Below are 25,353 nucleotides of genomic sequence, written 5' to 3' on the forward strand. Positions count from 1 at the left end.
CGGTGACATATAAATATTTGTAGAGCTTGTAAAATCCTTGGGAATCTGCAGTTCTAACGTAAATGACTAATAAGCCCCTCGCCCTCCCCTTCCTTCTCTCCCCCCCCCAACCCCCCCCCCCGCACGTCAAACAGCTACCCCGCCGCGTGCCCCCAGCGGCTCAGCAGTGCGGTTCCCGCAACCCCCCATCCCGGCCCGACACCTCCTGGACACTGAAGCTGCCCCAAGAGGCCATGCACCAGCGGCCCCTCCATCGCGCTCTGACAAATCCGCCCCCTTGAAAACACACCGCATCCGGGCCACTCCCACCCGCCCTTATCCAGAGCGGCTCCCGCCCGCCCGCCAGCACCAACCTGTGTCACAGCGGAGGCCGGGAGCCCGCGAGGGACACCCCGCGCTGCCCGGCGGCGGCGGGCTCAGGCCCGGCTGGGCGGGCGGCGGGGAGGGAGCGGCCAGGTTTCCGGAGAGCAGCCCACCCCCCCCCGGAGGAGGGGGGGAAGGGGCCAGGGGCCTGCGCGCCCGGGGGCACCGCGGGGAGGGTGACAGGAGGCACCGAGGCCGGCACGGAGGGAGCCACACGCCGACGCAGGCCCGTGAAGGGGCGAGCGGGAAAGGGGTTCCCGGAACGCTGCCGCCGGGATAGACCCGGTCCGGACCGGCCCCGGCGTTGGGTGGTGGTGGGGGGAATCCCGTCAGGCGTGAGGCGCCGCTACCGCTCCTGCTGCCAACCGAAAGCTCCTCCTCCCCCTCCGCCGAAACTCGTGACGTCAGCTGCGCTGCCAGCGGCAGGCGGGGAGGGAGCGTCACGGCGCACGGGCGGGACGTGGAGAGCGTTCCGCCTCTGCGCATGCGCAGAAGGAGCAAGCAGGGAAGTGGTGTGAGGGTGCGTGTGCGGCGGGTTTGTGCCGCCTGGCACACAGCGGCCTAGTGGGCAGAGGGCTCCAGAGCGCCGGGCAGCGGTTACTCGTTCTGCCAGGCTCTGAGCTGTTGGTTTGCTGCGGGTTTGTAATCTCCGATGATCAAGGGCAGAGTGCGAACGTTCCCCGCCGGGTAATCATGGCTCCTTCGCTGCCTAGCTCAAAAAAAACTCTTAGCCCCGGCATGCCCGGAGTAGCTGCCTTGCGGTAGGACAAACTGTCCTAACTCCACCTTGAGCAGGCCACACACGACTTTAGGACAATCCAAAATGCTGGTCTGCCACTTTCAGGATGTCCATTTCTCACATTGCAGCCTGACTGCTCTCTGCAGAAGCCACCTTCTTCCTTCAGGAAGTCAATACATGCTAAAAAGAAGGATGCTACCCGAAGTTTATCAGTGAGGAAGTACCACCCAATACATAGCAGGACAGCTATGACTGCTATCCTCGAAGTCTAAGTAGCACATGACTGTAAATATCACTACAGCACTGTAATCAGTTTTGTACAGATTTAAAAATAAGCTTGCAGCCATGAACCATTGCGTACAAATGCACGAATGACTCCATGTTTAGCAAACCCTTCGAGTGACACCGGTGATGAGCAACGGATGTACAGAGAGGGCAGCAGCGAGCTTGCTGCTGCACCTCACTGCAGCACAGCCCTCGCAGCAGAGCTGCACTCGAGCGCTGCTTTCGAGCTACGTGGGTAAAGATATTTAAGACAATTGGAGGCTTGTAAAGCCTGGACAAGCCCTCAAAATCTACCCAAAACAAGGGCTAGGAGTTTATTTTGGTCACCCTAAACAAACCTGGGAAAATCTACTTGAATGGAAGTTGTAAGACATCGTTATAATTATGCTGGTATATACAGGCAAGGTTTCAGTGGGACAAGACCCCAAACTGCACACCCAGGCACATAAACTTCCAGTGGGAACCACATATAAAACTCAGAAACTGCACATCAAGGCCCACAGCCTGAGAGCTCTGAGATGTTCACTGAAATCGGCTGCAGAAAATGATAAAAATTGTCATCTTAAAAAAAATAAAATTGATTGAAGAGGACTGTGCTAAAGAAAGACCATGTGATGAAGCATAGCCAAAAAGGGCACAAGGCTCTGATTCACACTGGTTAAATAAGAACTCCAGAGCCAACATGAAGGAGATGTAGTTGCCTGTCAAAGCTAAGACACCTTTTTCACAGTAGGCAAAATCATCAGCCATGTTCATGAGACACCTGCTATGAGCAAGAGCCTTTAACTAAAAAGTTAAAAAGGTTACCTTTTCTGCTAAATGACAGGGAAAGAGCCAAGAAAAATGCTGATGTGTGATGCTCCTGCACCATCAAGCAAGATCAATGAGCCACAGCTGCTTACACAGCTTGGAAAAACACATCCAGTGTTTCCCTGGCTTTAATGCTCCAGTTCATGGCCATTTGTCAGTTTTAGCATCTTGCAAATAGATTTCACTGATGGAGGAAGGGTTGGTGAACAGTAGGTTTTGAAGTCAGAATTCCTTCACTATAGAAGCAGCTGGCAAGGGTTGTGGAGAATCATCCCACATTCCTCTGCCCATGCAGTCCTTTGTACTTCTGCACAAAGCCATCCTGGCACAAAGCACTCTCCATGCACTGTGAGCACTGTCCTGAGAGTGCTTTGCAGAGGTGATGTACATCCTGACAGACATCTGTTGTGCCATAATCCCTAAAACACAGCACCTTCAGTATCAGGAGCTAAGTATTGACTTTGAGATAAAAAAAAAAATCCATCAACAGCAGGGACCAGCACTTAATGACAGTGGCTCATGGTGAGCTCAGCCCAAACCCAGGGGCATGGTTCTGAGATCATGTGTCATGCTACTGAAGCAAAATAAAGCTTACAGGGACAAGTGTAATTGCTGTTATGGAAAAAGAGTATAAAAATAGATGACAGAAGTTGCAGCAAAGTGGATTAGCTCTTCATGCATTCAGCACAAGCCCTTTACAGGTGATGGAAGTCAGGAGGAGTGGATAAGCACATCTTAGGATGGTCTACTCAAGCAATTGACTGAAATCTGGCAGTAAGACTCTCCATGGATTCCAGAATCAATACCTCATTGCAATAAGAGTTTTTCACCTTCTAGATGTATTGCTTGAGGCTAAGAAGTGACTGTATTAGTTAACACTAAAGACATAGCTTCTGTACACGTTAAAACGGAACAAAACAGCTCCTTTTCATGCCCATGACATCATCCTCCATTTCTTTCCCAAGTTTCTTTGCCTCCCCACCAGTCTTTCCTATAGCTGGCACCATATTACCACATTTTGAACTACATCCAGAAAAGGACCCAGTTAGGTGATTAATACTTTTTTTTTTTTTTTTTTTTTTTTTTAAATCCAGAATAGGGGTTAACTGCAAAGGAACAAGCTGCTAGTGACAGAGCAGATAAGGGAACTCAAAATGTCTTCTTCTGGGAGCAGCAGCAGCATAATGTTTGCGATGCCAAGATGTTATAATGGGATCCTCACTGGCAGGAGGGCCAACATTCCTCTTATAAATTTAAATCCAGCTCTCCTGCATTGAGCAAACAATAGTACTACTTCAAGCCTTTGCTAGCCTTACCTGCCTTCTGTGTTCTTTCACCTTTCCAAGACAGAAGAAATACATGCCTATATCTCAGCAGTTACAGTTCCTCCCAATACAAATGCGCCATCACTGAGGCTGATGCCGAAAGAGAGGAAGAACAAATAGCTCAGGGAAGACAGTCCTAAGCCTCTGCTGAAAGAGTCAGAAGAGGCTTCATCTTCCCGCTAGCAAATATATTTCTTAGTCAGATTGCAGTCTCCCAATGTAATCAGTATTTCGCATTTCATTATGCAGTCCCACTGCTCAACACATTTCAGTTTAACTCCAGAGCAAAATGAAAAAAAGAGCAGCCAGCTACACTATAGCAACCTATAACACTTGAAACTTGTCTAGAATGTGGGAAAATACAGTAGTTATTCAGGTATGGAGTTGCTTCTCTAGAAAAAGCACACTATAAATGAGACTAGACAGCAGTACTAATGGGTTGCTTCATAAACTTCAATGATGGGGTTGGAGCAGACAAACCTATTTACCTTTAGGACTCAGCCACATTCAGTTACCCAGAACAGTCTTGACTTTACTAATAAGATTATTCCCCTAATGGCTACATTACTCAGCCATTTAACACAAGCCAGCTATTCAAGATGGCAAGAGTAAAGTAGGGGATGTTGATTAGAAGTAGACGAAATTACAATGTCTGGCAAATAGCATGCTTTCTCAAAGATCACACAGGATACTCTATACAACTATTCAGAAGACTAAGCATAACCATAAAAGCTTGTAACAAGCAAGTCTTGTATTTGACACTGCACAGACTGTATTCCCTTCAGCAAACATGATGACTGTTAATCTTTACAGAATGATGATTTTTACAACATAGACTTCATTTTACACTAAGCTAAACCCCTGAATAATCAAACTTCATTTTACGCTACATAAGTACCCTCAATAATCAATATTCTGATTAATACAAAGATATCTGTAAAACATAAGGCAAGTACAGTTGATAAAAAATCCCTTTCACCGAAAGACACTGCTTTCATAAATGTGAAGTTCTACAACACATATTCAGATATAACACCAGACAGTGAAGCAAAGTAGCAGTTGAAAAGCACCTACTTGTCAGTCAGATGAGTATCAGATAAGGGGTAGATAGAATAGGTACAGGTTTAGCCGGGGTAAATAGTAAAGCAACTGAAAAGAGATTTTTAACAGAATGGTAAATGCAACCGTCATTCTAACAGTTTTCTCTGGGTTTATTACAACTGTACAGCACAGCAAATGGTTCAGTTTCAGTGTCTGGTCAATAAATACCCTTAATTCCTCCTAAGGTTCCTTAACTCTTTTCCAACAGTTGCATTCACCTCCCTTGTAAAATAAATAAAATAAAAATAAAAAAAAATCCCAAAACCAAAACAAAAATCAAACTCCGTTCCCTGAACTTCACATACCAAAATGTGAATCAGGTCAAGGATGGCTTGGTACCACACCATTTTATTTATTTTTTTTTTAACCTTTCAATGCCCTTTGATCAAGAGCTGTTGGTACAATAGCGTAGGAAGAGCTTTGCTACAGTTGATTTTATCTGCAGCTCTAGCAGCAGAAACCTGAAACATTCATGCTGCAGCCAACACAACACTGGGTTTCTGCAAGGCACGGCAAAACTTTACAAATAATTTTAATCTGCATAAAAATGGACTGAAGAGGCAAAGACCAAAACAAAACCTCTGTTCTAAGGATTAAACGTTTCATGCTCTTCCTGGTGCAAGAAGAAAAATACGCAAAACCAAAAGAAAAATAAAAGGAAAAAGAGGGGGTGTGATAATTTCAAAACCGTCACAGCAAAGGAGTTATTATCCTGATATCTAATATAATATGATAAGCTTTTTAATATTGTGCATAGTAGGCCTCAAGCATATGGGGGACATCAGTATTATTACTGGAGAAAAAAAAAGGGGGGGGGGGGCAAAGGCACTTGTGTTTCTCCTTCTCTTTTTGAGGGTGTATTTTCTGTATTCTTATACCATACTTACCCCTAGACTATTTTGAGTATGTTCTCCTATTGCACTAAGCTGCAGTGCATTATGACTTCACAAATGCTGTTTCTTGCCAAGGAAAAAATGGCACACACAGGAACAACCCTCTTTATATCTTTCTAATACATCCATTACTCTGCTGGAAGTTGAAGAAGGTAAGGTCACATAAAAGTTCCTTGTTTCCAGTGCAAGTGGAAAGGTTTGTTATAGTTCTTACTTGTGGAGGAGTTTATTAATTTTAGGCTGAACATGTCTCCCACACAGGATAATGCTCACCAATGTTCCATTTCACTGAGTGATGCATTTCACCATCATTATGTATAAACGTCCCTTCTTCATGAATATTCATACTCCAGCAAACTTAAAGAGGAAATTTGCAACAGTATAAAATCATTATTTCCAAGTTTATGCTCAATCAAGTTCTGGGATATAGTGAAAGTAATTTGGTTTTATCAAATCACTTCCATTTCACATCAAGTCTATAGTCCACATGTATCACAGAAGCTCACAGTCAAATGTGAAGAGAAAATAAACTGCACAAGTCTCAAGCCTGTTCATGTTTAATCTTCTTTCACAGAAAATTGTGAAGAATGTAGAAATAATCTCTTAACAAACAAAATAATTTTCCTTAAATGCAATGGGCCAGGCTGCTATAGTTAATCATCTAATGGGTGCATTTTCTTCCAGGGATTTTCTTGCTGTGTACCCTGAACTAATATTTGCAATAATAAAAATACACCTTTCACAAGAGGTTTGATAAAAGCTGATTTTTATCTTTGTACAAGCTTATATCATACAAATGAGCACCCAGTTACTAAGGAAAGAGGCCATATCAAAAGGAGAAAGCATTTTGGTCCCAAAACCCTCCCCTCAAACTCGCATTCAGGTTTTCAAAAGAAAAAGCAATTTACACGTATGTATGCAAGTTCCCATATTTTAATGAAAGACTTAAAAGTCAAACACTTTGCATACAACAAACAGCCAAAGATTCTCTTTGCAGAGACTCTTACATTCAACCCAAAATGAAGTATTAAAGAGATGACTTCTATAGAGGCAACTTGATTCCACAAATTTCAGTTGTTGCAGCAAACATAAAGTTACCAGACATGGGAACAATTGCCTTGAAGTGAATTTTAAAAAGTGAGTAATGACAAATATAGCCTCTTCAAGTGATATATTGCAAGATTTCTGTTTTTTAAATGGAATCTCTCCATTGATCACAAAAATCACACTGCGTTGAGACACTGATAAACAAAACTGCATTAACACTGTATGAGAACAGAGTATGAATAGAAAGCATTTTAAGAAGTAAATTAAGGATTCCAAGTTTCTGCTTTCACAATATAGCATACTGCAGAAGGCACTCTAATATACACCACAGGTTTTGCTTCAAGATTTTTCATGTTAAATTGTTGAATATATAATATTTTCCATCACTGTATGTTAAAGCTTATTATCTGATTATCAAACTTAAGTTGCGACCAAGTTAACTCCATTATGTCGCTGTATCTGCAAACAATTAAAAACATTTCCAATACGATATGCCAATAGCAGTTTGAAAGATTAATAACAGTACTTTGCCTTATTTTTAATTCTGAGGAGAGAGTAGAGAGTATTTTTAACTCTGAGTAGAGAAATACCTACTCAGTCTTCAAATCATCGTTGAACGCTCAGTGTGTGGCAGAACAGAAACAGGGTAGAGCTAACAGCTACGTCAAGGATTATCAATGCAACTAATAACAGAGATTTAAATAACTTTCTCTCCAAATTCATCAGCAACATTCCCTCTCTACTCCCTTTACTTCAAAATAAGTGTTATTTATTCACTTCTGTCTCAGACTCTTAATGCTTGTACAAATGCAGAACGTCTTTTATACCTTACTTCCCTGGGAGACTGAATGTTTTCAGGGCAGTAAGTGTTTTCAGAGAAGAAATTCACTATGTACTGCCTTTCAAGTTTAAAATATAAATCAACAAAGATCAGGGTACTCAATGTAGTTAAGTACAAGAAAAAGAAAAAAAAAGAAAAAAAAATAACTGAGAGTAAGCAACCCAAATCACAAAGCAAGATTACCAGCAAGTGTGCAACTAGGAATAAGGTGAAATATCATTCTTTTTACAGCTTTGGCTTGAATTTGCCAGAAATCAGCTTTCTAAGCATTTCAGAATTTTTTCCTTCTGGTGGTGAGGGCCATCTGTCATGATCTGAAGAAAACAAATAAAACAACATACTTAACTGATTGAGAATTGAGGCATTTTACTTTTGTGCCCACCCATTGCCTGACTTCAATAACTTGATGGGCACTGTTTTGTAGTCTGTTTCTTACCCGGTATGTCTAGGGGAGCCCTATATAAACTTTGGCCACCATCCACAGTCAGAGTTATCCCAGTTATGTAAGAAGCAGCTGGAGAGAGCAGGAAACACACTGCAGGAGAGATCTAACACAAGAATGACAATTTTAATCTTTCTTAAACTGCTGGGAACTGTTCTTGTAAAAACTTTTGCAGCCAAGACATACCAATGTTTTCTACTCAGAAATGAAAACTAAACACTCTTAAAGCCATATTTCCAGCCTCAAACTTCAAGTACATAACAGTTGAAAACCAGTAAGCTCTCAATGATCAACACCAGGTATAAAAAACAAACAAACAAACAAACAAAAATATTTGAACAGTTTATCAAAGATGCACATTCTTGGTGGAAGAGAGCTAAGTACTTTTAAGATACACTTTTTTCACATTAAGTTCATTCTTTCAGTCCTTCTTGTTGGAAGGCAACTTTTTCAGAAACTGATGTCTACTATTAAACACCTCAGCTGTAAGAAGCATCTAAATTAAGCTTTCAGAATAACACTGACTATTGGCTAAGTCTCCTCCTTGGCACTACTGCACGTTACCACAAGCTTTTTTCTTTTTAATAATCCATCACATTGCAAAATTCAATCTTTTTAATTCTCCATATAACAAAGAGGCTTCAAAATAGAGACACAGAAGGAGAAATATCACAAACATTGTGAAGTACATTACCTCCTCAGGAACCGCTGACCTCTTGGCAGGGATATTTGGTATGATCTTTAACCACATCGTTGTACCTTGTTCTCCATAATTTTCAACAGCAGTTTCTGAAAAAACTAGTCCCTATTTTAAAACAGCATAGTGAAAATTAAGTTTTCTTGCATATTGTTTGAACTGTGACCATTGTAAAACTGTGAAGTTGTCATTTTCTGTGGCATTAAAGTACCCAAACAGCACTTGAATGCAACTTTTGAAATTTGATGGAATAGTATAATTTATAGAATATGGTAATTTGGCTGCTACTCACATCTCTATTCAAGCGAAGTAATTCAGATTATTCCAATTCTCTGCTGTCACTTCAATAACTACAGTGGAGGGCATAGGAAGAAATTCAAAGACCATTTTGAAATGACAAGCATTTCATATTAGCTTACAGCAGAAAATTACAAAGCCCTAAGGACAAGTTGTCCACAGTTTCTTGTAATCTCTAAGAATTCTAGATTGGTTTTCTTGTGAATTACAGAAACAGATTTCGCAATCGAAGTTCAGACTCTCCCTATTTAGCTGCTATAGAAACAGAAAAAGGTGACTGTCTTTGCTCTGATAATTATACAGTCGAGTTTAGACTTGAGAGGGAAGATGAAGTCTATAGCAGTGGTGACACAGAATTACATAGATGAGTTATGACAGAACCTTAGGGACTCAAGTTTAAATAAGAACAAAACTTGAGTTCATCCATGGAGTAGATGCTAAGATTTCTCTTCTAAGGTATCTGTGAAACATGAATGCTAGGTTTTGGGAGCCAGGACAGTATCTGGTATGTGAAACTATTTTTTTTTTTAATGCATTTCCCCGTCTATGTACCTATTCCCTACATATTACTCCTCTCCTATAAAATGTTTACTGTTTTCTATGGTTACCACAGATTTAGTTGTGTCCACAAAGGTGACAGAAGGATATGAAGTGTTACTGTAACTATTACATGGATTTTTGTTACCACCACAGTAACAAAGTTAGCAAATCCTTCTGAAAGAGCCAAACCACGTAAGTGTTTGCTTGTCAAAAACTTTTTGACATATGCTATAATGTATAATTAGTATGATTCATGAGGTAGTTAGCATGCCTGAAAAATATATTCACATATGCTGTCTTAATTACTTCCCCAAGACTTGATAAATCAGAAAAAACAAATAAACAGGAAAAACAAGCCTTAACAAGTCTCCTAATGACTTAAGCCTCGCAGAGGCTACCTAAGAGCTGCTACCTGAACGATCAACACACATCTGCCATTATGCAGTCTGTGCTATGCCAAAGAAAGTGAGCCAGATGTTTTAGGAAAAGGGGCACAATAGGATATACAGACATCCTACAAAGATAGTACAAAGATTTTCCTAGGGACAAGTCAAACAGATGTGACGCTTTATTGAGATGATAAATGCTGAATGTAGAAGGAGCTAGACAAAGTTTTCCTTTCCTCTTTTGCTCTCAAGGGAGTAAATGTGCAAAACAAATTGTTGTTAAGAGTGAAGATTACACAGATCACACAATCTCAAATGTTAAAGCCAGGGTTTCAATATAACCTCTATGTCTGCAGCACTATACACTAGAAAAATATAGCTGCTTTTTCCATACAAGTATGGAAAACAACTGCTACATGCTACCTACTTCCTCAGAAATGTGACATTTGTATTTCAGCTGACCTGTATAGTGGTTTCCCGTCTGCATATATTTGATAAAAAAAAGAAAAAAAAAAATTAATCAGAACACACATTTTTATACATAATGTCTTTGAGAGAGGATCCACTCTAAATACAGTTTTTTTATGCCTAAAACCAATTAATTTAACATGTCGAAGACAAAGTAAAGACATTGTGACACATTCAAAAGATTTTCAAAATAACTTTGTAAACACAGGTAAAACCCAATTCCAAACAAGAGTGCCAAATCAAAGGAGAAAGCAGAAACAATTTTATCCTCCATCTCTGGTTCATCATCTGAACAGTACAAAACACTCTAAATGACCTGAAGAATGTCGATGGGGAAATTATAAAGAGATATATAAATAATCCACAAACAGTTACAGGCTATAGATTTTTAAATCCCTTTTAGTATGAAAGTTTTAGACTTGAACATGTATGATGGCTCAGTTTAATCAGATCATTTCCCATTACTTACAAGAGCAACATTGTTGATTCTTACACCGCTGTGGGCCCATTCTATAGCCAAAGTCTTGGTTAGGTTATTCACTGCAGCTCTTGCAGCTCCTGAATGCCTATTGAGAAAAAGCAAAAGAAGAATCTGTTCCCCCAGCTAACAGTGCCCAATGTTACTTCTACCACATCCTCACTAGGGTAGTCAGAGTAGCTTTCTATGACTGGGCCAGCTGTGAGGGAGAGATTTTCTAGTTTGTTAAGTTTGATCATAGCATCACAGTTTAAACAAACTATGCTATGATTTCCTGTCATTTCTGGAAACACATATCATCTCTTCCCCAATGTGACATGAGGCCAGCTACGTTTTATTGCAGAAGCAGGCTTATAAAATGTTTTTGTTTTCAACTGAAGGCAAAATTCAAACTGTGTAAAACTACAAAAACTAGACTGTTGACAAGGCTGAGCAAATGCAGACAAAATGACTGCAATGATGAACAGCAGAAAGTGGGATGCAGAGAAAACTAATAGAGTTTAATTCCTTTAGACTAACAAAACAGACTTAGAGAAGATAAATACAATAGCTTCTCAAATACCAGGAAACGAAGAAGAAAAAACTTAAGGAAAATATAACAAAACCCAACTTATTCATATGTTTAGGCCATAAATAAATAACCTCCAGGCACACTATGAGCAAAAAAACTTGACTAGTTTTATGTTCAGAAGTTATGCAAAAATATATCAGGTGATTTTGGCACGAGTGGTGGCTGGACTTGTAAAGGCAAGTCATTTTCAACAGTACATTTCTAAACCAAGTATCAAATCAACAAGAATTTAATTTGAAAGTAGTTTTGTCCATCCTCATCAACACACAACAGTTTTTTTGAAAAATTTTTTTCCACTGTTATTCAGGATTGGGTTTTTTTATCTCTTGGTTCAACTCTCAAACACAGCTTCAGCCTATCTGCTCTGACATTTCAACCAGACTTAACCAGAACAGAGAAACTCAAATAACTGTAACTTCAGCACCACCCTGTGGATATCTAAATGTATTTTGTACTGCCAACAAGCTAGTGAGAAAATATTCTGCTGTTACTTAAAATAAAATAAAATAAAATAAAATAAAAAATTTTGAAAGCTTTAAACTCTGAATCAGAACAAAGAGAGGCAATGTAACATTTGCTCAAATTATATTTTTATATTTTCCTCAATAGAAATTTAATTTCAAAGGTAAAAAATAAGTGGTTTCAAAGAAGAAATTTAGACCTTTTTTTTTTAAAGAAACCGTCAAAATGTAGCATTTTGACAACTTTGAAATTTAATTTGAATTCATGTTCTGAGCATTTTGACAAATTTTTTCTTGGGGGAAAAGTGTCAGATTGGATGATGCCTGGCTCGCCTCCATTTTGAGGATAAAGAAATTTGCATAAATACAGTACACAGAGAGATATGGGGAGGATGCTGCAGTTTCATGCAGACAGCTGTGATCATTTGAGTCAGTATAAAAGAACTACAAATGTAGTAGTATGTTTGTACCCATGACACTCCTTCTGCTCCAAGAAAGGTGCAGAGCAAATATAACCAATTATCTGTATCTGAGACTTTCTTCAAGAAAGATGGCTACAAAAGTGAGAGCAAAAAGGAAAACAGGGAAGGCAGGCATTACATGACCCAAAGGACAAAGCCAAAACCTGGGAACATACTAGAAATATTCCTCCTACTCCACTATTACCATAACTCATTACACCATCAACACTTCTAAACTGACAGCAGAAGAGGAAAACAACAGAGGCCAAATTCTCGCAAATTCTCCAGAAATTTGGAGAGAAAGTAAAGGTTGCATTTAAGTGCAATTAGCCCCACTAGCATACCATTTTGCTAGCAAGTCTTGCTTCGTAGTTTCCTAGAAACAAGTTGTCAGAAGACAGAGATGCCATTTACTCCTATAGTCTCCAATGAATTAGGAAGAGATCTCCACACACACTGCCAAGTGATACAATCGTCTTCTCTTGACCTAACTGCAGTATTTCTATGCTCTTCTGCTGCCCTTTCTAAAATGAAGTCTTTTGGAGCAATTAGCACTTCTAGGGGGAAAACATAGCAAAATGTAAAAATTAAATATATATTACGACATTCCAGGAATCCCATTTCTCGTGGTAATAATAATGTTGACAATGACTCCTCCATGTTCCTTCATCCAAGCATTGTACACTGTATGAAGGAAGAAGATAACCTATAAATATTGGAAGAAATGCAGGCAAACAAACTGGCCAACTGAAGCCAAATTTGGACTCCTAACTCCAACCACACTACACATTTCCTGTGTGGATTTAGATAAACAATCTGCTCTTTGTACCATAGCCTCAGCACTGGCTGGGTAACAGGTGTGGTCCAGATAGGGCTTGATCTTTTTCAAAAAGCCTTTTGGTGGAAGTCAAGAATCCATTCTTCCACATAAGTTACTTTCATTTCCACATTCCCAGTGTTATCTGAGAATCGTGTACCATGCTTAAATTTAAAGTTAAATTTACACCCCTGATATGAGAGGAATCTTTTCCTGTATTACACACAGTGAATTCAGGCCACAGAAATTAAGCAGTTTTCCTATAATTGTTTAAGTGAGTATCCAAGCCAATTGACTCCCCAAATCTGCACTTAACCATAAGATCATAGTTCCCCAAATGTATGTTTGTATATATGAACAAATGTAACGTACAGTTTAACATAAAGCTTTGGATGAGACTGTGAAAACAAACATCTGCTGTCAGGTAAGTGTGTGAAAAAAAGAAGATAGGGAAACTTTACATTTCTTGTCTTCTGGCATTGCTGTAAAAAAAAAAAAACAAACCCAAACAAAAAATGCTTTATGTGCAGTTCTTACCTGCTTTGCAGCAGTAGAAGGTCCCTGTCAGATTTGTGTCTATCACAGCATTCCAGCCTTTTGCATGCATGGATTCAGAAGGACTTACAAATTGGCCCCCTCCATTATTCACCAGGAAGTCAATCTTCCCATACAGACTTAATGTAGACTTCATCAAAGCTTCTACCTGAAACAATATTTATTAGTATAGTATTCTGATTAAACTATATACCCAATTTCATTCTGAGACAGTGTTTTCTCCCTCATACCCTTTTCACACATAAACAGGAGGCAGGCACCAGCCTTCATAAAGGCTGGAAGATTAGCATGACAAGTTTAGTCAACCAAGAAGAATTAGGCCAAGTCCATGTTTACTTAGGAGATCTTCCTCTTATAAAGCAGGTAAAATAAAATAAAATACCAGCAGTGAAAAAAGAAGGGGATTTAAGCTGCTGAAGGTTTATAAAAGCAAACATACACAAAAGCCAGCTACTTAAGACCTACTAAGAACCTCCTGACATTTTTCACAAGAGTGGGTTGTTCACATCAGATGCTGGAAGCATTCCATATAAAATAACTATGATATTTTTCTTCTGACATATGTACCTGAGCATTTTACATATAAAACATAAGTCATGTTGTGAAATTTTAACACTCTTATCTAGACACTTTGTACATTCACTAAAGCTCAGATATGAGTTAACAACAGCCACTCTTCTTACAGAGACCAAGAAAGTTAGTTTGCTACCCAAAACCACATCAACTCTAAAAAACTATGAAAATACTACAGGCTGTGTTCTTTAGCAAAAGAAAGGTGAATATTTGACTAAGCAGATACTGTCTGTCTATAAGCAGGATGAATACTATAATTAAGAGACCTGTTTGGCACTATTTACCTTTGGGTACTCAGAAATTAACAAATAGCAGTAGACATGTTATTCATTCACTCAAAAGAGCTGTCCGTGCAGAAAAAAGGGGCTTAAGTTCATATGGAAAGAAAGAGATTTTGAGAACCTAAATCTAGCTCTGACATTGACCTAATCTGAGCTACAGGCTGTAAACTAAGCCTTTTTACATTGTCTTTTCTTGGAAGTAGAGCAGTTTTGCCACACATTCACACTAAGCACAGGAGAGATTCTGGAGGAGAAGATATTTCAAAGCATTCAAAGATTTTACAGATATCAAAGCTGATGTACATTTCCTATTACAAGATAGTAATAAGAACTCTGTAGCAACTGCTTAATAATTTAATCTTTATCTCAAGAAACAGGGGAAACGGGACAACATGACTGTTTCCTGTTTACATTACCTATCGTAACTAGGTAAGATGCATCAGTTATTCCTACTCAAGCACACAAAAAAAGTTAATCTACCTTCTGTGGTCAAAGAAAATGCAGACAAAACAAACAAACAAACAAACAAACAAAAACAAAAAAAACCCACAAAAAACCCCAACCAAACATTAGGAACAATGCTACTTCTGAGATTTGGCTAAGGGAAGGATGTCAATCAGCCTTCCTCTATACTGAATTAGCAGTAGAAAATATCAAAAAGTAAAAGAAGCAGCAATGCATGATCTGTATCTCAAAAAGAGTGTCACTAACTCAGTCTCATAAATAGCTGTCTTACAGTTCAGGATGGTTTAACAGGACAGTATGGATCCTGTAAGGATGCACCTCCCTGAAGAAAAGAATCTAAACATATAGTGGCTGAAGCCTGACTGAAAACTAATGCTTCCTGAGAAAAAAAATGTACTAAGAAAATAATTCTGATACCTAAATCACCATCTTTAAGTTTTGAATGTCATCTTATTCCTCAGATCAGTCACTGCAGCTTGAGGGATCTGAGAGGAAAAAAAAATATCAAAAAAATATATCATTTGTGACTGCAGTCCCAAACCCATGACTTGTGAGAAGCATCATGCCACAAAGACTTGTGGGTTTGCTCACAACCAGAGAAAAACAAGTTATGCCTCAACGGGCAACAGAAATCATGCTTTGCTCAGGTTATCAAACTCTTCTCCTTGTCAGCCTGAAAATCTTGCTTTGAATATTGTTGTCCATAAGTCACTGAAGTATGGGCTTATTTATGGAAGAGAAATGGTTTCAGTACAAGGAATGTTTGAACAGACTAAGGCTATTCAGGCTGGGGGGTCAGAGTGGGTGAGAGAAAAAGGAAAATGCTAATGATAGTAAAAAAAAAAAACAACAAAAACAAAAACCAGAAAACAACAAACCCCAACAAGTTATCAGAAGAAAAATCTACTGGGAAAAAAAAATTACAAGTAAGTTTTCAACAAGTAGACAAAACATGCTATGACATACCAATTCAAAATAGGTCACATATATCTTAAGAAACTGTTCTTACTTCTTGTCACATATTCCAGAGGCAATTCAAAAAAATTAAAACACCACCAAAACAAACAAACAAACAAACAAACAAACAAAAAAAACAAAAATAACCCCAACCCAAACCTAAAACCCAACTGTGTATCAGTTCTGCTTTCAGAAAGCCAGCAAAAGCTAGCAGGTGGCAGCTTTCTAGTGACAGCTCAGATGGCTTCAGCTGTAGCAGTCTTCACAATGTCTTCTAAGAGGGTCTGGCAGAACACATTTAAATCACAGTGAGAACTGAAGAAGATTCCTTTCTATTTCCAAATATTCAAAATCCACACAGAAATAACTTTATTAAAAAGCTACTAAAGACTCTCTGGAAGCAAAGCAAAACTGTACAACGCAGAGTTAAGAGTTTAGGATGCTCTTCTGAAAAAGACTGAAAAGAACAAAACCAGGCACTTCAGACATAACCAGAAGACTGGAGCTGTTCAGTAAGGACCATTTTTGTGTGACTGCAACTCAAAAGTATTATGCACTAGCACACTTGCACAGACAGTACTTGCTGACAAATGCCCACTTGCATGTCCACATGTCACCTGGAGCTTGAGTAAAGCTTAGCAGGCAAACTACCCACTATGGAGTGTTAGAGATTTGCTATGTGGGGACTAGAACCAGCAGCCATTCTTGCACAGTGATAACAGTTATTTTTTTCGTTGTGCTAAAGTACAACAAGAATCTCTTACCCATAGCTCTCCACCAAGCCACAGCCTTCCACTACAGCCTTCACACAGTATTTACTAACCAACTGAGACTCTGTCAAGCTATAAAGTTTATTGGAAAAGAAAAGCCACTAGTGAACTCGGACACAAAGTAAGCACTAAATAGTACTGCACTGAGTCTGTCCCAAGGAATCCTGTTTGTCAGATGTCCCAGTGATCAGTTTTACCCTCAGGGTCTGATCCAGCCACAGTTATTGCTGGAGCTTAAGTACACAAAGGGAACACTGTGTACAGAATTCTGAATTACTGATTTCAAAAACACTGGCCTACTAGAAGTAAAAAGTTTTATCTTCCACTTACCCAGATATGTCTTCTACTTATCTACGTGTCAGTTAAATAAATGTTTGTGCAGAGCATGTATCACAAAGGCTTTACAAAGGTAAAAACTTCCTCATGTCTGTCTTTCCTGTCAACTGATTTTCTGTAGTTCAGTATTTAAGACACACAAATAAATGCTTCCCCTTCCCAACACCTACAAAGATAAATAGAAAGCTCTTTTCATAATGGAAAAAGGAGGGGATCTCCTCGAGTCTGACCACAATTACACTGAGGCACTGGAATTAATTAATTAATTAGATTTTGCAAAAAGAGCTTGGTTTGAAAAGGCACACGCAGAGCTGCCTGGCCTGCATCTCAGCAAGAGCAAGCTGATCCACTGCTGTTATATTCAACAATTATGTGGGCAGTACTAGAAAACATTGAAATAATTACAATCACTTCAGCTTCATAATCACTAAGAAGCAATACTGACAACTACATACTCCACACCACAGGACAAGGAACAGGTGCACAGGCATTACTTCAGAATAAGGCTCAATGAAGACAAAGCACAAAAACCTCAGTTGTTCTTACTGGCATCACAGAACCCTCTGCTCTTCCATATTTAAAAAATAAAACAGATATGTTAGCCTTTACAAAACTATCGATAGAAAACTAGCCAAAAGCAGCACCAGCAAATTTATGACAAATAAGCCTGACAGATTATGCAGTGGCTGAAAATCCTCCATCAAGTAAGATTATTTCTTGTACATAAAATGAAAAGTAAGCTTTGCTAGAGAGCAAGAAGGACTCCAAGGATGAAGATTAAGAGACTTCAAAATATGAATTCCTTAAGCTATTGCCATGATATCTGCCATCAAGCTTCTGCAGCAATTAATTCACTGCACCTCCTCTGACTCTTCCTAGGTCAGAAAGAGCTCTAACAAACAAACTGCGCTCTATGGTGAGGGGTGAATATTCTATTGCTTGAATTTAGAATCATAGAATCATAGAATAGTTAGGGTGGGAAAGGACCTTAAGATCATCTAGTTCCAACCCCCCTGCCATGGGCAGGGACCCCTCACACTAAACCGTATCACCCAAGGCCTCGTCCAACCTAGCCTTGAACACCACCAGGGATGGAGCATTCACAATCTCCCTGGGCAACCCATTCCAGTGCCTCACCACCCTAACAGGAAAAAATTTCCTCCTTATATCCAATCTAAACTTCCCCTGTTTAAGTTTTAACCCATTACCCTTTGTCCTATTACTACAGTCGCTAATGAAGAGTCCCTCCTCAGCATCCCTATAGGCCCCCTTCAGACACTGGAAGGCTGCTATGAGGTCTCCACACAGCCTTCTCTTCTCCAGGCAGAACAGCCCCAACTTTCTCAGCCTATCTTCATACGGGAGGTGCTCCAGTCCCCTGATCATCCTCATGGTCCCCCTCTGGACTTGTTCCAACAGTTCCATGTCCTTTTTATGTTGAGGACACCAGAACTGCACACAATACTCCAAGTGAGGTCTCATGAGAGCAGAGCAGAGGGGCAGGATCACCTCCTTCCACCTGCTGGTCATGCTCCTTTTGATGCAGCCAAGGATACATTTGGCTTTCTGGGCTGCAAGCACACACTGCCGGCTCATGTTCATTTTCACATCGACCAGCACCCCCAAGTCCTTCTCAGCAGGGCTGCTCTGAATCTCTTCTCTGCCCAGCCTGTAGCTGTGCCTGGGATTGCCCCAACCCAGGTGTTTCACAGATCCAGAGTAAGATATACAGGAGAAATGAGCTGTGTCGCCTCCAAAGCAGGTCAGTTAGTTTAAGATTTGTACTAGGAGGTGAAAAAGCCCAAGCAAACTAAAAGATCATCTGGCAATTTTGAAAGCACTTTCATTTTCCTCAGATCTCCCCTACTGAGAATCTCTCCCTCCAGTTTGCCCTATTATAAAATTAAAGCCATGACAAAATTCATAGGGACCTTTAAAGAAAAGCAGAATAACTGGTAGAGATGTAGGGATGTAAAAAAAAACAAAAAAACAAACAGATGGCTTGTTCTTAAAGGTGATAACTGTGGCTTCCTTTAAGAGAAAGACTTAATCTTAGAAAGGTTTCAGTGAGATGTCAAAGAGAAGGAAATAATAAATGAATTATGTAGTTCTTCAGGAAGCTTCCTGGGCTTTGTAGCTTGTGATGGATCAGTTCTGACATCTAAGGAGGACCTGAACTCCGAAGTTTTCTTCCCTTGTTGAAACAAAAACAAGAGCTAAAGAACAAAAAATCACAGGATGTCTCTAACTATTAAAAATATTTGGTCTTGGAGACAGGCATCTGGAATGGATAAATATTTGTTTAGCATGAATACTGAAGTTCTTATGTTAACAAGCAACAGAAATTGCATTCCTTACTTAGAACCTCCATAAAAGACTTGTGAAGTTTTCATAGCGAATTTTTGCTAAATAAGATTTCAACAGAAAGTAGTAAGAGCAGTTGGAAAACTGAAGTGAGTCAAACTATAAGATAGAGTTGATGACTGAAAAATGCAAGACTAGAGTTTAATTTACCTTACTCCTCTCAACCCTCTCTTCAATAGAAAGAGATATGAAATGACAATGATTTAACTGTCGCCCTGTAGTGACAGGACAAGGGGTAACAGGTTCAAGCTTAAACAGGGGAAGTTTAGACTGGATATAAGGAAGAAATTCTTTCCTGTTGGGGTGGTGAGGCATTGGAATGAGCTGCCCAGGGAGGCTGTGAATGCTCCATCCCTGGCAGTGTTCAAGGCCAGGTTGGACGAGGCCTTGGGTAAGATGGTTTAGTGTGAGGTGTCCCTGTCCATGGCAGGGGGGTTGGAAACTAGATGATCTTAAGGTCCTTTCCAACCCTAACTATTCTATGATTCTATGATTTAAGAGAACTTGCACTGGCCTGATAGAGGCTTCTCCAACACTGTATTAAAAGTTCAGGTGCATCTGTAAATGAGTAGATTAAAACTACATGAGAAACAAGCCAATTCTATGATGAAACTGCAGGGTAATAGCAAAGCAGAAGTTTCTCCAAGTTATCAGCTTGGCTACCAGTAACAGAATAATGCCAAAAAACTTTATACAGCACTACAAAATAGGCTTTAAAAGCACCTTCAAAAAAGTTTCCAAAGCCATCTAAGGCTGTTTTGTCAAATACATAGTTAGTCACACTTAATAAACAGGGAACAAATGAATGGTAGTTTAGTGGAGATCACCTCATTTTGCCATCCAAGGTCCCTATCATCTCACAGAACACTGCAGTTCCCACTAACTCATTTTTAAACTGATGCAAAAATAAGATTTACCTGCAGAAGGTTATTGGGCATGCCAGAGTACTTTCTACAAGAACAGTGATGTGAAAGAAAGCTTAAGCCTTTTCTCTCTCTTTATCCATTTTCTTTCCTGTAGCTTTAATCATGTAAGTTGCCCTCTGACATCTGCCATAACCTATTATATTTCACTGCTGATGCTAGTAAATACTACCCTAAAATTCACTGCTAGGTGAAGTGACATATGCACAGCCTCAAGGCTCATCTCCTTCAGGAGAGAAAGTCTGAATATATCACTAAGTATTTTATAGCACTAGCTGTTTCCTGAGGGAAGAATTTTATTTTTTTTATTTGCTTTATGGTTGTATGTTAGGCTATTTCCAGACCTACATAGCAAGTGAAGGTCATTAAGTAAGTTATACTAGAATTTAAGTTACACTAGAATTTAACAGAGACTTCAAAAGGTTAAGAAAAATGTAGCAGTCAGTGGTTACTGGAATATTTTCGATTTCTCCTCAATAAGTTAAAAGTGCAACCTGATGATAGACTTTTAAATGTTTAGTTACACAGATTAAAAAACTAGGATGTGAATGCTGACTTCTGAAGAATGTGGATTAAGTACTTTTGCTTTTCATCTTCCATTCTTTGCAATCTGAAGAAGAAAAAGCAACTCAAGTGGGATAGTAATAGAGTTCGGAATGAAGCACACTACAAATTGTAACCAAAAATTGAAATGTGGCTAAAAATAATAATATCCATAGCATTTGGTTGGGGTTTTTTTTGGGTGTCTTTTTTTGTTTTGTTTTGTTTGTTTGTTTTCTTTTTTGTTGTTTTCTTTTTTCCTTCAGTACAAGCGAAATTGACAATGCAGGGCACTTGTGTCAAGTCACAGGCACTGAGATTCCATGCTGTGACTTCCTGACTGAAGGAACTATTCTGAGGTCTCCATCCTCACAAGTTAACGCCCCCTCACTGCTGTCACAGCAATGTGACAAAGAACCATGCTAAGTGGGCTCTGACTCGGCTGTAGAACATGCCAGTTCCAAAGTTTGCTTCTCCCAGAAATATCTGAAATACATATGCATGGTCAGAAAAATATCTGCAGTTAGAAATGCTTTCTTGCTTAGGTGATTAAAAAATAGTCTTCCCTTGGAAAAAAAATTTATCTAGATCAGTTTAACACAGCTTTACAGCACTTTTCCCCTATTCTAAGCCACTTTTGAGAAGGACAGAGCAGAGCTTTGGAGAGCTCAATTTATTTACAGAATATACTGTAGACATGTTAATCCCCAGAACAACATCACTAGTTTTACCTCATCTTCATTGCGGATATTGCACTGTATGGGAGTCACTTTGGCAGGACTGATGGAAGAAAATTTATTACTCAGTTCTTCTGCAGCAGCTTTTAGTCGGTCAAATTTACGAGAGGCAATAACAACATTGCAACCTGTAGAGACAAAATGAAACATCCTTCAGGTGACATAGTTAAAATTACAGTTACGCTGGGCTTTTTTAATAACATTGTGGAGGTATCTTGTAGGATGTGAGTTTATTAGTCACTGTCTAGAAGATACAGTCTTGAAATTCTTGCAAGAGAAATTACTGATGTCAGGTGCTTCTTAGCAACAAGATCCCACTGTGCCAGGAGAAGAGCAATCAAAAAAATGTCTACAAGGTTTCCTGTCCTTCCTGCTGAAGGGAAGATAGGCTGTGAATTGCAGAGTCAGCAAAGTAGCTTTCAGATAGCACTTCTGCTGCCTCTGCTCACAGCTGCGTTTATCAATTACATGAATTAAAGATGTTTCAGCAGGTCTTAATTACAAAAAGACCCTTGCTCCTAAAACCACAAAAATAATCTTACTGCATGTCTGGCCGTAATTTGGACTAGCAGTGAGAAAATACTTTTTAACCCTACAGAGTCTGAAGGGAAGGATGACAGCCTCACAAGATTAATTCCTGTCTGCAGACTATAGAGAGCAAGCACAGATACTTCCCTGTGGCATCACCACACACTGCAGAATCCTAGCTCAGAAAGGAGAAGAAAAAATAGGCAGGAGCTCAAGTCTTCTGGTTTTTTTTTTATTTCAGCATTTGGAGGCAGGAGAACTCATTCTACAGAGGAAAACAATGCAGCTGACAAATTAATGGCAATCACACTACAACCAGTCTAGTTTCTCTGTCACACCAATGGACTCAGGACAGCTTTCAGGTTTCAGCAATTGCTACTACACAGACAAAAGCAGAGCACACCAAATTAATTCCTAATACAAATCCAGTAGGCATACAATTTTGTATTATGTATAAGCAAATTACTAGCTTCTACTGCCAAGCAGGCAAGGACATCTTGCTCCCAGTTCCCTCCTCTCATAGTCTCAGAAGCCCAGCAGAAGCCATTCAGCAGCTCCGCTGCTCATCTGCTTCAATACAGACCAATTCAACACCCTCAACCAGTCAAAACCACCAAAAAAGTTAACATATTGACAGGTGGGTTGGTGGGGTTTTGGGGGGTTGTTTTTTGTTTTGTGTTGTTTTCTTTTTCTTTGGTTGGTTGTTTTTTCTTTTTGTTATTGCTGTTGCTATTTTGCTGAGTGGAATTTGGCCTCTCATGATCAAAAAAACATGAGAATCAGCTCAAAATAACTAGTAGGTGTAAAGAGCAGCAAGCTGTTCATTTGGCTCGGTGTTTTGTAAAACTATACATAAAAGTAAATAAATAACTAAAGGAGTTTAATTCTTCCAGAAGGAAGTGCTGTAACTACATGTCCCTAAGAATGGGAGCTTCAGCTTCAATCAGTGGCCGTCTTAAAACAACACATGTAAAGATTAGTCTCTGACATCTCCTGATTTTTTAAATTAAGAACTCCAGTCACTTGCACAACCACCTGACTAACGCAGAGCTCATAAAATGGCACACACAATTAACAATTAACACAAAATACTAAATCACAGGAGCACAGTTATATTTACCAACTTCAGTGCTTATTAATACACACACTGATAGTGAGTAAGGTCTAGTAAAAGATCATAGTTTTGCTAAATAACTGGTGAATGGGGAGATTCTAACTCACTGAGGTACACTTGGTACTTATTATACAAACTTCACCTATTTTAATTCACAAAGAATGACCAGGCCATTTCCTGATAAAGTCAGGGGACAAAGAGCACAGTTTTCCAGATAGAAGGTTTAAATCTGTACATAAGGCTTCATACAAGACTGGTTATAAAAACAAGCTACATCATGACTGGCATTATCTGCCACTGCTTCTACAGGCATTTTCTGTTCATCCAGCACTCCTCCAAAATGATACAGCCTACACTGCAAAGTATACATGGAAATAATTCCTGCTTGTTTTCTTGTCAGGAGTAGCCAGCAAGACTGCAGGTAAAGACAGTTACACAGATGAACTTCAGCCATAGTTCTTTCTTCATTTTCTCACATATGATTTGCAGCCTTGTTTTCTATTTATGATGTTATGGATATATGCTTTTGTTACTTTGAGAAAAATAATGCAGATCAAAATAAGTACAATTTTAAGGTAACTGCATAACTTCATCGAACAACAACATGATGATCCCCAAAAAGCACCTCTTTAAGGTAGCATGTCCTTACAGCTTAAAAAACCTGCTTAGTTCACCAGTAATACAAAGGTAGCACAAATAGTCCCCACTTCATCTCCACTGAGTATGTGGAAAGCTGTGATAAAGGGCTTGAGAGGTAAAGATGCCTCCCAGCACAGTCTTAACCAAAAAAGCTCTTTACTACCCACCGAAATAGCACAGTGCTCATTCCAAGAGCACAAACCACAGGGAGTATGGCATAATAGCACTGGTAATCTGAAGAGAGCGAATCAACAGTGGTAACACATGTTATCTGAAATAAGTCTGATGGCAATGATCCGTAGCAACTACACTGAAACCTGTAGAAAAGGTGTTGCAAGGTGGATTACTCAGAAGATTGCCTTTCACTCAGCCTGGAGAAGAGAAGGCTGCGTGGAGACCTCATAGCAGCCTTCCAGTATCTGAAGGGGGCCTATAGGGATGCTGGGGATGGACTCTTCATTAGGGACTGTAGTTGTAGGACAAGGGGTAATGGGTTAAAACTTAAACAGGGGAAGTTTAGATTGGATATAAGGAAGAAATTCTTTCCTGTTAGGGTGGTGAGGCACTGGAATAGGTTGCCCAGGGAGGTTGTCAATGCTCCATCCCTGGCAGTGTTCAAGGCCAGGCTGGACGAGGCCTTGGGTGAGATGGTTTAGAGCGAGGTGTCCCTGCCCATGGCAAGGGGCTTGGAACTTGATGATCTTAAGGTCCTTTCCAACCCTAACTATTCTATGATTCTATGATTCACTCCAGATTCTACCATTTCTCTATAATCAATGTGGTAAGAAAACCCAAAAAGCGGCTAAGATTAACTTCAGGGCATTTCTGTCACAAGCACCGAGTGAGAAGCACCATTTCTCTTAAGCTGCCCATGCAGACAACAGTTAAAAACCGTACTACTCCATTAAGATTCAGTTTAACAACCAAGTAAATCCTCCACTTGAGCAAGATGAAAACTCGGTTAAGAGAAAATATGAAAGGGTCCGAGTGTAATGTTAACTTCACTTTGACCACTCTAGTTTAAAACAACGTTATCTTTTTAAGTGCAAGCAGGTCAAAAGATACAGTCCCACATCAACCTCATCCCGTCATCACTGTTCACTGAGTCCCGTCACAGTCCCACCCTCAAACTCCTCAGCTGCTTCCGAGCGCTGCCTACCCCCAAAACACAACACAATCCCCCGAGCCTTCCCATTCAAACTCCATCCCCCGCCTTCACCTCCCTCCCGGCCCCGCTCCCCCGAAACCCACCTTGCCCCTCTACCCCACCAGGTCTCCCCGCGGACCCTCCCCGTGCCCACCTAACGCCAGCAAGTCGGAGGCAACGGCCTTGCCAATGCCGGTGCCGCCGCCAGTGACGATGGCCACCCGCCTGCGGAGCAGTCCGGCCGCCAGCAGTCCGTGCGTCACCGCCATCTTCCTCCTCTCTCACACAGCGCCTCGCACAGCCGCCGCGGCCGCCGCCCGGCCGCCACCCGGCCACGGCCGCCACCCCCGCCACGTGACGCGCAGCCCCGCCCGCCCCGGGTGCGCAGAGCACGGTGCTGGC

At 40.2% G+C, this 25,353-nt stretch overlaps 2 protein-coding genes across 7 annotated transcripts in view; both read right to left on the bottom strand.

Moving 5' to 3' along the window:
* Nucleotides 1–859, bottom strand: part of MAP3K2 (mitogen-activated protein kinase kinase kinase 2) — a 55,785-nt gene extending 54,926 nt beyond the window's left edge. For 2 of the 4 annotated variants that reach the window (XM_061370140.1, XM_061370139.1), the window contains exon 1: nt 354–859. In XM_061370140.1, coding sequence (XP_061226124.1) covers nt 354–849 — 496 coding nt within the window. In that variant the 5' untranslated portion in view covers nt 850–859. The remainder of the gene's footprint in view (nt 1–353) is intronic. The other 2 variants (XM_061370141.1, XM_061370142.1) reach the window with 2 other exon arrangements.
* Nucleotides 860–5,461: 4,602 nt separating this feature from the next.
* PECR (peroxisomal trans-2-enoyl-CoA reductase) lies at nt 5,462–25,263 on the bottom strand. 3 transcript variants are annotated; one of them, XM_061370150.1, is made up of 9 exons: nt 25,106–25,263; nt 21,518–21,651; nt 13,560–13,725; nt 12,808–12,889; nt 10,704–10,800; nt 8,541–8,651; nt 7,841–7,952; nt 7,588–7,718; nt 5,462–5,887 (listed from the first exon to the last, which is right to left on the bottom strand). In XM_061370150.1, the coding sequence occupies exons 1-8, from the start codon at nt 25,218–25,220 to the stop codon at nt 7,630–7,632; spliced, it is 906 nt and encodes a 301-aa protein (XP_061226134.1). In that variant the 5' UTR covers nt 25,221–25,263; the 3' UTR covers nt 5,462–5,887; nt 7,588–7,629. The 3 variants fall into 3 exon arrangements, with proteins under 3 accessions (XP_061226134.1, XP_061226133.1, XP_061226135.1); XM_061370149.1 differs by lacking the exon at nt 5,462–5,887 and having other exon boundaries at nt 5,899–7,718; XM_061370151.1 differs by lacking the exons at nt 5,462–5,887; nt 7,841–7,952 and having other exon boundaries at nt 5,899–7,718.
* Between the last annotated feature and the right edge of the window lie 90 nt (nt 25,264–25,353).

Source organism: Neopsephotus bourkii, unplaced genomic scaffold (assembly GCF_033783945.1).
Source record: "Neopsephotus bourkii isolate Nb327-2 ecotype Australia unplaced genomic scaffold, CSIRO-AGI_Nbou_v1 NB_1526, whole genome shotgun sequence".
Classification (NCBI taxonomy): Eukaryota; Metazoa; Chordata; class Aves; order Psittaciformes; family Psittacidae; genus Neopsephotus; species Neopsephotus bourkii.

What these genes read in the sequence shown, in the direction of transcription:
- PECR (XM_061370150.1), bottom strand. Translation starts at nt 25,220, where the DNA reads ATGGCGGTGACGCACGGACTGCTGGCGGCCGGACTGCTCCGCAGGCGG. An exon ending in AATGGGATTCCTGGAATGTC is followed by an intron (nt 10,801 to 12,807) that starts GTAATATATATT and finishes TTTTCTCAATAG; the next exon opens with GCATTCAGGAGCTGCAAGAG. An exon ending in GGCTCCCCTAGACATACCGG is followed by an intron (nt 7,719 to 7,840) that starts GTAAGAAACAGA and finishes TGTTTTCTTCAG; the next exon opens with ATCATGACAGATGGCCCTCA.